The sequence below is a fragment of the Seriola dumerili genome, unplaced genomic scaffold, assembly GCF_002260705.1.
Source record: "Seriola dumerili isolate Sdu_G_001 unplaced genomic scaffold, Sdu_1.0 BDQW01000121.1, whole genome shotgun sequence".
NCBI lineage: Eukaryota > Metazoa > Chordata > Actinopteri > Carangiformes > Carangidae > Seriola > Seriola dumerili.
Genome location: NW_019174376.1, coordinates 1 through 13,357, shown reverse-complemented (window position 1 = coordinate 13,357; position 13,357 = coordinate 1). Strand labels below are relative to the sequence as shown.

The window sequence follows — 13,357 nt, the reverse complement described above, 5'->3', positions numbered from 1 at the left end:
CAGACATGGATGTACACTGACTGTAATATAAATAAATGAATGTAACTCAGTTTAATTTAACTGAGTCAATTAAATATATATATATATATATATATATATACTGTATATATCAATTTGATTTGATCAATTTGATTTGTTTTCCTCAATTCAATATATTTGATTGATTTAATATACTTAAAATTTTAATTTAATTGAATTTAAGTTAATAATTTTCTTGATTTATTTTGATTATATTCATTTCAGTCAATTTTATAATATAACTTCATTTCATTTAATAAATTTCACTCAATTTAATTGGGTAAATTTAATTTGATTTAGTAGAATAAATTTAATATGAGTAGATTTGATTTAATTTAAGTCACTTTTTCAACAAGGTCATTGTCACATTCTTGGAAAATAAGAGAGCATAAATTTTGTTTAATGTCTTTTCATTTTTCCAGAGTCCGCTGAGGTTACGTGCAAACAGCCACTCTGTGGAGCGAACCCTGGGCTTTCATGGCAGCTGTGGCTCTCTGCCCAGAGAGGCAAGAGTTCAGGCTGTTCCTAGGGCCAAAGGCAGCCCAATGCACACCTTCAAGAGTGTGGAAATCACAAACGTCTGAACCAGCCTCCATCATTGAAATGATTGTTTACATTGTTATTGTATTATAGTTGTTTACTACTGACAGAAACCTACACTCAGCATTGCTCGACTTTGAAGAGGAAGTTGTCTTAAAGCATTTTAACCACTTAATTTAATAATTCAAATAATTACCATTTTGGCCAGCCTAACAATAAAACATTGTCTTAATAGAAACACAAATAATTTTTAACCAAATTGTTTGTTAATATAAAGAAGAGGAACAATTTTGTGGATACAAAGGTTTTTGTGTTCTTTTTCCAACTAAATTTCCAAATTAGTTTTATATTATGAGTTTATAGAAAATTATAGTAATATCGAGAGTAACATGCACAAGTAACTGTACAGTGATATTCTACTTTGATGCCTTACATGAAATAGGTCTCATGTTTATATTATCTTCACAGCACTGTTGTGGACTCTCTCAATTGTTTTTAACAGGTCAGCTCTTTTTTTCACATAGTAAATGAAGAATAATGCGTGAGGTATAGAAAAAAGCCATTGTTATATGCTTTCACGGTAGAGATACATATTCTGAGGAGACCTGACCTGTGTCATGTCTGGAGACATGAGTGAAATGAATGAGTCTGAGTTTCTGACTCAAATCAATTCCTCCACCTCCCCTGGTGCTCTCCAGGTTCCATTTAAGTTTGTCATCACAATTATTATTATCATACTGTAACAGGTAGTAAAACTTAGTTTAAAACAACATTAAAAGATATGAAATTCAGACATGTAGGGGAGATTAATTTGTTACATATTACCAAGAGGTACAGTTTTTTTTATGAAACAGCAGATACTAGAACAAGAGGCAATCTTTAAAATGAATACTGTACTTTTAAAAACTGGTCCAGCCATCTTCTCATGTTACATTAAGCTAATTTAAGAGATCTATAGTAAATGTTTTGGTTTTAATATAAATATAAAGGCAGATAAAAGAATCATCCAAGGTGGTTTGTAGATAAAAGATACAAGCAAATGTTGGTTATTGAAAGTGATAATGTGTAAAATTTAAGCAAATGGTTTCCCAATGTTTACACTGTAAGCACTGAACTCAAAAGAGAGAATGTAATGGTATCTTTTGTACAGTTTGCTCATGTTTTATAATAGACAGTTGTGTAAAGTTTGCTGTTCCTGAGCATGAGAACACATATGAACACCATGTGCAGCTTAAACCCTGAGGTTAATCCAAACAGTAGAAAAACAGGTTTGTCCATCACTTTCTGGGCGTCTCCTCCAGTCACCAAAAGACAAGCAGTTTAAGCGGGAAGATCAGTTCAAACCTGTATAGACACAGAAGGGAAGAACTCAAATAGTGTTTGCTTTTAACATCAGAGTTAATATGACATTTACTAGTTCTCTTCTCTCAGCTGTCAGAGCTTTTCATGTATGCCAACAATAAAGATGAAATTATTGTCAACTCACATTGTACAGTATTGTCCTGTTATGGTTATTTTCAAAGACAGCTGTGTTAAAATCTGTGTTAACACAATGAGTAAGGATGACAAAACTTTATCTGCTGAGACTTAAGTTGTTTACTCATGATGATTTTGGAAAGTGTGTATCTGTGTACAACACCTGGTCTGCACCAGCTGTGCAGCATGAGATTTCAAATGAAAAAAAAACCTACTTCAGATTACAAAACATTCTGCCAATAATGTTTTGATAAATTGCTGAACACCAGCTATGTTAACAAAATCAGATATTTCCCATTCACCTTCTAATCTAAAGTACACTATTCTACATTTACATACAGTAGGTATTTAAATGTATTTACATACAGTAATATGTAATTACTAATGTTATTACATACAGTAGGTTTGTAAATGTACAGTATGTATGTAAATAAAACAAAATACTTACCAAAATACTATAATTTATTTACTTTTGTTTTGTAGTCAAGTTTACATTGTAGATTTTTAAATTACTAGAGCCTTTACTTGCTAAAATATTCCTCCAGTTTCAGTGTTTTTGGTAAATCACTTATGTGAAACTAACTAGAAAAACGTAGGCGTGACTTTACAAACAATCTTGTATCAAATTTACAAACAGCTGATGGGACTCAGTCCAACTCCTTGATATTTTAAAAATAGACTTCTTTGCTTCATATTAATGTTTGAATTGAATAATGCATTCCTGATCGCATTTGACTCTTTTTGTTAAACTTTACTTAACCTTCACATGTGAGTAAGATGAGTCTTATGAACATGAACAACAGCTGCCCTATACAACCATATGGAGGACAGTATTTAAATTAAAATGGGCAATTTTAAGAGAAAATGTTAAATAACATATGTAATATAACCATGCAATATGACAATTTTATATTGTACTCCGGCAAGTGCCTTGCTTAAGGGCACCTTAGTGGTGGTAATGATGGTACAATGCTGCTCTTTCAACCAGATTTATTCTGCTGATCAGGGGATCATTGCTTCTGATATCAGAAACACATGCCTCTGCCACAAACAAAAATTTGATTAAGCTACACATTTTCATTGATCCAAGTAATAAGAAAAAACAGAATAACTGCCACTTTTAAGCCTCACTTCACTGTATCTGTACCTAAGACTGAGATTGAAATTCATTCTTGACCTTGGGAAGAGTACATTACCAAAACAGTCACCTTAAAGTCCACTCAGTAGCTGTTCTGCAGCTTTCAATCATGTCACAAGATCTTCCTCAGCAGATGGAATTTGCCCAGTTGTCATAGAAATGTAGATGTCAAAATTGTTCTTGTTTTAATTGTGCAGTTCGTTAAAAAAATGAAATGAACTGGGTAATTTCATCTGCTGAGGAAGATCAAGTTGTAAGATTGAAAGGTCCGGCTCAGTCTGAGTTGCTTATAGGACCACAACATGGTCACAGCTGTTGGTTTCTTCCTCTACACATCACTATAGGGATACTAAAAAGGGAAGGGAAAGGGAAGTAGTTTTATATTTATTTTAATAATGTTTGATAATAATGATTGTAGGCTAGTTAAAACAATTAGTCAATTATTCTCATACTCAATTAAATGTTTTAGTCATTGTGATGATTTGCTGCATGTATTTGTGTTATGTAACAGCAAGTTGAATGTCTTTACGACACGCCTTAATAGGCCTAGTATTTTTTCATTTGAGAGAGATTTTGAGAGTTAGGCTATAAATTGATATTGATATAATTATTCAGCCATATGACTTTTCCGCTTTAGTAGTGACTTAAATCTTAACTTAACGTACCGTAAACACAACATTAACCAGGTTACTTTATTCGATATTACTTCACTTCTATTTACTTCATCTGTTTCCGGCTGTATCCCTTTCCCTCCAATTTGTTCCCAGAGGAAGTTTACTTGAGCAGCGCTAGGACCATGGGGAAAACTTAGTCACACAGCCACTTTACAGGCAGGAGAGGGGAGGTTTCACTACGGCTGGAACTTGAACAAAGTTCCTGTAAACTATATTGTTATATGTAGCGGTAAATATTAAAGGAAAAAAATCCGCTCCGTGATTTTAAAAGATAACCATCCATTGAACGTGACGTCAGTTGTTGCGTCTATGCTTCTTCCTCTTTCGCTCTGTCTCTGGTCTTCCTGAAAACACCTGCGTGATTCAGGTAACTCACCGATGAAGAGGGAAGTCCTTGGACACTGAGCGGTGAAAAGGTAAGGCCTCTCGCAGATCACCTTCACCACGAAAACTCATGACTAAGCCCATGGTCACTTTGACCTGGTGTCGTGGATGAGTAGTAGCCTGATCTTTTCTTGTTGAGGCGTTCATTCAGAGTAGCGACCGTTTTAAGTTGAGTCCATAGTGTCGTTCCTGTGAAGGGACAGGTCCTCCCTTTGAGGTCCCTTCCTACTTTACAAACAATGAAAGCAGTGGCTGGAAACTGGCTGAAGGACAGAGATTCTTGCACCATTTTAACCACTTTTCCTGCACCAATACTGAGTCATTGATTGAGCTGTTGAGGTTCCTCATACAGTAGCCTGATAGAAAAAGCAAGTAGGCCTGTGTTCTTTACAGGATAAACTGCTTTTTAAGGTTGGAAACGTCCTGATGTTGAACAGGACACACCCATGCATGCTGTCCAGCAGGCCTGCAACTAAGGCTACAAAGGACTCAAGACTGGTGTTTAAATTCACAAGGAAAGAAAGCACCATATGAAATGAAATGGCAGTCATTCTGTCTGTCAGACTGGCAGAATCTGTCGCCATATTTTGTCCTTGATGATGATACTAATACAGAGCTAGTGGCACAAGTGAATTCAAGTGAATGGGAAAGTATGTCCAAGCTTTTGAGTGGTACTATATATGCTGATATATACTATAACTGCGGAGGAAAACAGGACCCTAAATGAAAGCATAAATTTGCAAAACACAGAAATCATTCATACTGTATTAATTCAGTGAATTCCTTTCAGTTTTATAGTTTTACAAACACCTGTGATCAAACCGTGGATGCACCAACCTCTAGTGTAGTTGGAAAGCAAGTCAAGTCCATCGAAACTGTATTTAATGTTGATCATCAGTGGTGTCAAAGCGGATACAATACTGATTCAGTATACTGAATCAATGCGTCCCTGTACCAAAGTGCACAAAGTCTCAATTTGACGTTTAATGCGATAAACCGTGCTCCACTACATTACATCGGACAAAACTCCTCACACTTGTAAAATACAAACCTTAATTAACGAAACAATCTCAACTCAAGATCCACTTACAGTACCTGCTTGCTCTGGAGCTTTCACCTGTGTCTCATGGTCCTAATCAGAATATTGCGTTTGCTCAAATGTCACAGAACTGTTAATGTTGATGTTACGGTTCTGAGCACCTGTAGCGGTGAGATTGTTTTGTCATCGGCTGTTTCCAAGGTCAACAATAACCTGTCAAAATCAAAAATGTTCCTTGAATCATTTATTAGAATAACATCATTTTGTAAATCATAAAATGATATGATTTTATCGTCGGAATATGATTCCACTGAAAGTTAGTATACAATAATATCCAGTCACTTTATCTATTCAATGAATTGAGGTCTTTTCAAGGAGTTGTACTGACAGATCAGATCAAACGATGTATTCCAAACTGCTGAGTCTCATCCTTTTCAACACAGACATAGTGTATGCAGCTACTTCAATGTCAAAGAGCCAATAAGTATAATAAATGGCTGAACTAGCAGAAAGCATAACAGTTAAATATCTGCAGGAAAGGACAGAAACACCTGCTTCAGTATCACAAGGAAACGCACTGCGTTACTGATGCCAGTGTGTCAATAACATCTTCCGATAGACCAAAGATAATTTATTTTTCCCACTGTTAGCAGTATGCAGCTTTGCTGGCCTCTTTCGTGCATACATAGCAATCAGGACCCCTGTTTTAACATCATTCAGCCCTCCCTGCCTATCCCATCATTTCTATACATCAGAACAAAAGGTGCAGAACAAAAGTGCTCTGCATGAAGGGTTGGGCTAATTAACTAGCATTTATGCACACTGCTGACATGCCTTAAATACTTGGTCCTTTAAATCATAAATGAGAAGTTCATCATGTAAGGAGTGAAGACTTTTCCTCTTTGTGTCCTGCCCTTAGAACAGAGCAGCAGGTGATGGGTATCAAAGGATGGATGCTTGAGATTTTAACTGATTTACTAACTTGAATAAAAGGTCATGTAAACTGTACTGACTTTGTTGTGGTCTCAAAATTATAGAAGTTCTCAATGAAGAAAGGCAACCTCCCACCCCCACTCCTGAAACACTTTAAACCAGAGGCCCAAAAAAAAAAGAATCGACCAACAAGTTCACTTTTTGTTTAAACAGCATATTTATTGTACACTCTGTTTGAGTCATAAGCAAAGGCTAAGTCAGTTATCATCCATGTCACCTCAGATATTTGCCCTGACTTGTACATTTACATAATATTGTGTTCTGCCATAAAAAGAGGTGACTGAAAACAAAGCGTAGTCTCAAACAAGCCTGCAAACATGACTTTACCATTTGAACAGTTTCATCTGTTCCATGTTTGTACATACTGAACTACTGCTATGTAGTTTCCAGTGTGAACCAAGATATGTATAACAACATCAGCTTAATCGGACTGAATATAAATAAGAAATCAAACAAACTGGAGAACTAAATCTACTCTCCACTTTCAGCCGCCATTTTCAAGTAGTGCGTAGGCAAATGAAATCATGCAAAAGAAAATGTTGATCTGCTGCACAAAGTCAACAGCTCAGACAACATAAGGTCTGTTGAAAATGCCACGTTTGTTCATAGATGTCCATTCAGGCATAATGCTACATGTTTGATCAACATGGTGATGACACAGTGTACAGCATTCAACACTTTTAAATGTTGAGTATTATTTGTAGTGTTATACAGTTTTGCATATTGTTATTCAAGACATTCAAATCCCACAATACATGTGTTTTGCGTATGAAAGGTAATATAAAAGCTCTCTTAGTTGTAATGGGAGCTTTGCAGGAAACAATGTATAAAATATTGTCACACTGGAACAATTGTGGAATTTAATAGATAATATTGTTAAAATAATAAAGTTTCAGTTACCTTTTTTACTATACACCATAATGAGCAATAGACACCTTTTTTAATATTTTAATATAAGTAAACATGCAATCTGAACATGCATTGATTTGTACCAGACACACCAGCCCCAGCATCTAATAAACAGCAACCAAAAGTATAGTGTGTACAGAACAGCGCAGTATTACATTGATACTGTATGCAGGAGGGCAGTCCAGGGAACACAACCCATCAACTACTGAATCTCATTGGCTACAGTAGCAGATGACTGCTGCATGTGCGTAGTGTGGAGTGGAAAATGTTTGCTGCTCGGCTCTGTAGAATATTGTGGAGCCAGAATTTGTTTTAACAGTGTGAATAGGAATCCATCCTGCCCAATGCTCAAAGATATACATATAAATGTGTGGACTGCAGTGGTAGCACAAAGAATATTTTCTTCACACCACCACCTTTAAGTACCAGTGAAGCAATTTATGAGCCCCGCAGTACAACCTAAACATTGTTTCCAACCAGGTGCTGTCCAGATGCAGAGCTTTTTCGGCTGCAATTTCCTCTTTTTTTTTTTTTTTTTTTTTTTTCTTTTTCTTTTTTAAGATGAATACTTCCTGTCGGATGTCACTTTGTGAACGTGATTCCAAACACCTGATGTGGCTTTAGTTCATGAGTCACCTCAGTAGAACATATTTCAGATGATGTAATCTGATCAGTTTTTTTTAAGTTGTGGTTCCAATATGGGAGGTTGTGGCCAAGAATCATAATAGGGAAGAAGAAAACATATTTATGCTTAATGTAGCTTTTTCTATTTTCTCGTAAAAAAAAAAATATTGAAATAAAAGATGTGAGAAGAAAAAGTCACTCCATGATTAACTGCTCACAGCTTGTGGACATGTGCAACCTGTGACAGGGGGTTACAAGTAGACATTGCTTTGTTTTTAAGGGTGAAAAAAAGCAAGAGTATCTGTTTTAAAAAAAAAAAAAAAAAGGGGGGGGGGGTCTTGCCGTAGTTTGGTGTAACTAGTGCAATGGGTTTGCATTTAAAGCAACCATAATTGATATTTTCTTAACAAAAATGTATTATATGATAATGTGACAGTGTGAACGAGATCGTTTGTAGTGATGAACCAACAGAGAATTAGAGTAAATGTGTAAACAACAAGTTCACCACACAAGATGGTATATTAATGTTGTGTTCATAACATGTTTCTGCTGCCCTCAAGTGGCCAAAAAGAAAATTAAAAGTTACACGTTCAAGAGCATGAACACTTAAAGTATTGTTCACAAGTTATGGGTTCACAAGTTACCAGAGCTGAATCACAAAAAAGTAACATCATGCTTCATAGAAGAAGTGGTTTTGTAGGGTAGTTTTATTGAATTACATTTTATTGTGCAAAGTGTTGATGTTACGTCTATCACCTGTAATAGGTCACCCCATTCTTGAAGTGTGAGTCATTCGTCTGTTATACTGTCTCTCAGGTACATGTCTTATCATGTTAAGACACGTGTGGGCCTACCGCTGCACTTGTTTTCTCATAACCGGTTTTTTCACCACGCTGCGGCTCTCCTTCTGTTTCTTAAAATGTAGCAGTCAAAGCACTTTTTCTGTTTTAAGAATGTACAAACCATAAATCAACACATTTATTCCCAGATACAGCCAGATTCATCACCTTAACAATCAAAACAATGCCACAGAAATTCATTTAGGATTCCCCCCGTTGAGATTTTTACCATGTCTTTCTGCAATAAATGCTTTTTAAGTTGGCGGTGTAGCTCTGCTCATGTGATGCTCTGGAACAAATCTGAAGAATTTGGGCTTGAATTGGCAAGATAACAGATAGAATGATTATCACATTTTAGTATGCACCATGTGGTGTTAGGGATGAGTCTTTGTGGTCATGCGGTATATGAACCATGTGATGGTAAATCTACTTCTGTGTCTGCCTAAACTTCCGCGAGACTCAATTGAAGCATTAGCTGCTATTTTATCTCTTAATCTTCAGAGCCCCATTCACTCTTTTCTCAGAAGGTTTTCATTGTCATCATTTACCAGAGCCACAACGTTGCACCTACTGTTTGACAGTGAACATTATACTCCATCAATGGTAGTATAATTTCACAGCAAGTCCACTGGACAAAAGAGGCACAAACCAGAAGAAAACAATCTTTCTGTTCACTGCAAGAGTCAGCATAGCAACCAGTAAATTATAGGAGGTGTGCTTAATGGCAGGAGAGCAAGGCTACAATACATCTTTGTATGATAGCACTACTTAAATAATCTTAGATCTGTCAGTTTTCCAGTTGGAATGTGTTTGTGGTTTCATATCTCTGGTCTCTTATGGTTCTTCTCTGTTGCAGTTTGTCCTTCAGGGATGTGTTCCAGTCGAGGTACGATATGTGGCGGCAACAACCGTCCTAACAGGCCCTCCAACTCAGAGGGCTCCGGCTCAGGCGCCCATTATGCCCTGTGTGCCCTGGGAGTCGGGCTCATCGCCCTGGGTGTTGTCATGATTGTGTGGACTGTGATGCCCATGGATGGAGAAGGCTTGGACGAGTCCCCCGCTCCATCAGGCAACTCCACCACAGGGCCTGAGGGCGGGGATGGTGATGAGGAGGACACAGACGGCACAAAGTCTTCATCAGTGGCTATGGTGCTGGTTGGAGTCGGTGTAGCCATGCTGCTCTTGTCCATTTTCCTCGGTGTGAGGAGCAAGAGGAGAGCACGCAACAGCAGTAACCAGCCAGCGCAAACGGGAGGCCCCCTTATGGGCCATGTGGCTGGGGAGCATGATGAGTGAGTGATTTACAATTTTTCTTCTCTTTTAACAATTATCATTGGGATGATTTCATGTTTGAACAAACAAATACTCCATCAAAATAATTTAAAACATGCTATAATTATATATACATTCTACACATGGTAACTTTTAGAAAATGAAAAAAATATGATGAAATGAAAAAGAATAGTTCACATATTAGATGATATAACATGTAGTTGTAAATCTAATGTCTGTTTCATGGAGCAAGAAGTTCTCTGGATAAAATTCCACATGCTTTCTCACTGAGGATCACCTCTTGCATCCTTTTCCAGAGCTGCTGATCCAACTACATTCAACGTGCCAAGCTATGAGGAGGTCGTTGGCAGTGGCGACTACCCCGTCCGTCAGAGCAACCTTCGCCAGAGCACCTCCCAGCTGCCGTCCTATGAGGACATCATAGCAGCTGTGGAAAATGAGGGATCAGAGCCCACGAACAATCCCACTGAGGACACCCCTCTTAATGATCCCACACCGGCTCCCGCCCAACCTGCTGCTGAACCCCAGGCCGACCCCCCTGGCCTCACACCAAACCCCAGCTTGCCCACCCGCAGCAGCAGCCGTGCCAGCCGTTTACTGCGGCCCCTGCGGGTGAGGAGGATCAAATCAGACAAACTGCACCTGAAGGACTTCCGTCTCCAAATTCGCAGCCCCACACAGAATCCAGTCACCATTGAACCGATCACTCCACCACCGCAGTATGACAATAAGATGCCAGAATTACAGTAGGTAGCTCTCCCTTATTGCCTGTTCCTGTTGAATAAAAATATCTCTGTGTTAAATGGACTAATGATAACATTTTTGAAAAACCCATTTTCAAGGTTGGTGTTAAATAGGTTAACTGTGGCTGCGAGCGGTGTGATGGAGGCCGTATAGACACTTTCTTGAAATTAAAAGTGAATCTCGTGTTCTTTATCAGTGAAGCTTGTGATTGGCGTATTTATTCTGCATTACTGGGTCTGTGTGAAAGGATCTTTCTGCTATAACTAATGTCAAACGTAGGACAGCCTGTCAGTTTTATTTAATAGCCAATTATAATATGGTTTTCACCTGGAATTATTATTGTTGCTGTATTTTGAGTCTGATCAGTTGTGAACTGTGGGAAATTTAAAACCATATCTTGCGATTCAAAGGGGAAAAGGGAAAGTAACTGCCTTGGTGGTTTTTTAAGTGGTATCAAGTATCATAACTATCAGATGCACCACTTTTCTGTGATTTGTAACTGAAGAAAATGCACTGAGGCCAAAAACTTTGTGACTCTTTCTGAATGTTTTTGTAAATTGTTTTTAAATGTCTTGTCTTAAAGAAACTGCTTCAAATGACCTTTTGATACAGATATTAAGAGAAGACAAATATTCTCTGGAACAATAACCACTGAATATTCTAGTATGGGATGTCATATTGGCAATTAAACTTGCATTGCTTCATATGACTAAGTGTTTAAATGTTGAAATCCCTGTAACTATGTTTTTAATGTGTTAAAAAAAAAGTGGTGAATAAATGTTTTTCTATTTCATTTACGATCACGTCAAGAGTTTGTTTTTGTTGCAAAATGTCAGTGAAAATGTCTTCAACTTTGATTGCTAGTAGATCTATGCTAAATACAAATTGAACCACCATTGGTGCCCTTCAAACACGTAATTAAGTTATTGATGCATTTTCTGATTCGTTTTATTTGCATGCTTTAAGTTCAATAGAACTCTATTAATTTTGAAAGAGATAAATATTGTCTTTGTACATTCAGTTAATAAAATCTAACTGCATATGTTTGCTTTGCTCTTTCTTCATATTCTGTCACCATGACAAACTCTCCAGGTATTTAAATTGTTTAATCCCAATTTTCTCTCTACCTTTGTGTCACACTCATTGCTTCTTATGTAGCGACCCCCAGTGGGTAAAAAAGTAAAAGACTTGGGTGGGTAAAAGACTGAAGTGACGTGAGCGCTGTACATTTTGTCTTTGCTCCATTGTGCTTACATCTCATCTGAACAGGTCCTCTAAAATAAATAAGGAGAAAATAGTAGTGCAAAGTGTGAAACTATTTCTGATATATCAGTGTGAAGATATAGATGGGCCTCTTGTTGAATTTCAGACTTTCCACAATGGCTTGATGTATTATACAGGCTTTGTATAACTGAAATAATTTAGCAGGTATGGAATTTATGTCACCAGAATCAACTGTTGTTATTAATAAATGTATGCAATCTTCACAGTGTGGTTAAAAATAGTTATTTGAATTTCAAACAAAAATCATTGAGTGCTTTGGTTATAGTAATGATTATTTGTGAATTTAAACAAATTTGAAAAGAGGCTACAATGAGACACAATTATGAACACTTTACTTTAACTGCATACATTGGAGATGAACTGCCTGTTTCTGTCTGTGGTCATAGTACAATAGCACAATGGTATATTTCATTTTACTGAGCATCATTTTAACTGTTTAACAGCTCAGTTTAGTGAGAATAAGTTTTTCTAAGTTCTGTCATGTATCAGGTTTGAAATTTCCTGATGTATAAAATAATGGAGCTGTGTGGTGATACTAATACTGCAACATCTGAAGTGTGGTGCACAGTATAAACTATATTATGACGTTTTATGCCTTAGTGTACTGTGACATTTTATGCCTTTCCATATTGTGACATTTTTTGACATTTATACGACTTACTATACTATGATGTTTTCATGCCTTGCAATACTATGATGTATTTTTAAATTTTTGTGCCCTAAAATACAGTGATGTTTTTTTTTTTATACCTTACTATACTGTGACGTTTTTATACTTTACTGTACTGTAACGTTTTTGTGACATTTCTTTACTTTACTATGATATTTTATTGACATTTTTATGCCTTACTATACTATGACATTTTTACGACATTTTTATCCCCTACTATACTATGAAGTTTTATGCCTTACGATACTGTGACATTTTTATGAAATTATTATGCTATACTATACTATGATTTTTTTTGACATTTTGTGCTTTAGTATACTATGACATTTTTTTCCTTACTATACTGTTATATTTTTATGACATTTTTATGCCTTACTATACTATGACATTTTTATGCCTTACCATACTGTTACATTTTTTTGACATTTTTATGCCTTACTATACTATGACGTTTTTATGCCTTACTGTACTGTGACTTTTTTATGACATTTTTATACCTTATTATACTATGACATTTTTATGCCTTACTATACTATGTTGTTTTTATGCCTTACTATACTATGACTTTTTGTGCCTCACTATAGTATGTCGTTTTTATGACTTTTTATGCCATGCTATTCAGTCGTTTTTATGACTTTTTATGCCTTACAATACTCTGTTGTTTTTATGACTTTTTATGCCTTACTATACAGGGTCGTTTTGATGACTTTTTATGCCTTACTATACTATGAT

The 13,357-nt window shown here is 36.4% G+C and overlaps 2 protein-coding genes across 4 annotated transcripts in view; both read left to right on the top strand.

Annotated features, from left to right (window-relative positions):
* The window catches only part of LOC111224004 (kazrin-like), a 66,669-nt gene extending 64,619 nt beyond the window's left edge, over positions 1-2,050 (top strand). For all 3 annotated transcript variants that reach the window (XM_022748344.1, XM_022748345.1, XM_022748348.1), the window contains one exon: positions 441-2,050. In XM_022748344.1, coding sequence (XP_022604065.1) covers positions 441-602 — 162 coding nt within the window. In that variant the 3' untranslated portion in view covers positions 603-2,050. The remainder of the gene's footprint in view (positions 1-440) is intronic.
* Positions 2,051-4,011: 1,961 nt separating this feature from the next.
* Positions 4,012-11,779, top strand: LOC111223973 (transmembrane protein 51-like). Its single transcript, XM_022748304.1, has 3 exons — positions 4,012-4,262; positions 9,491-9,926; positions 10,224-11,779. Exons 2-3 carry the CDS (start codon positions 9,505-9,507, stop codon positions 10,675-10,677), a joined length of 876 nt encoding a protein of 291 aa, XP_022604025.1. The 5' UTR covers positions 4,012-4,262; positions 9,491-9,504; the 3' UTR covers positions 10,678-11,779.
* Positions 11,780-13,357: the final 1,578 nt, after the last annotated feature.

What these genes read in the sequence shown, in the direction of transcription:
- LOC111223973 (XM_022748304.1), top strand. Translation starts at nt 9,505, where the DNA reads ATGTGTTCCAGTCGAGGTACGATATGTGGCGGCAACAACCGTCCTAAC. An exon ending in GTGGCTGGGGAGCATGATGA is followed by an intron (nt 9,927 to 10,223) that starts GTGAGTGATTTA and finishes ATCCTTTTCCAG; the next exon opens with AGCTGCTGATCCAACTACAT.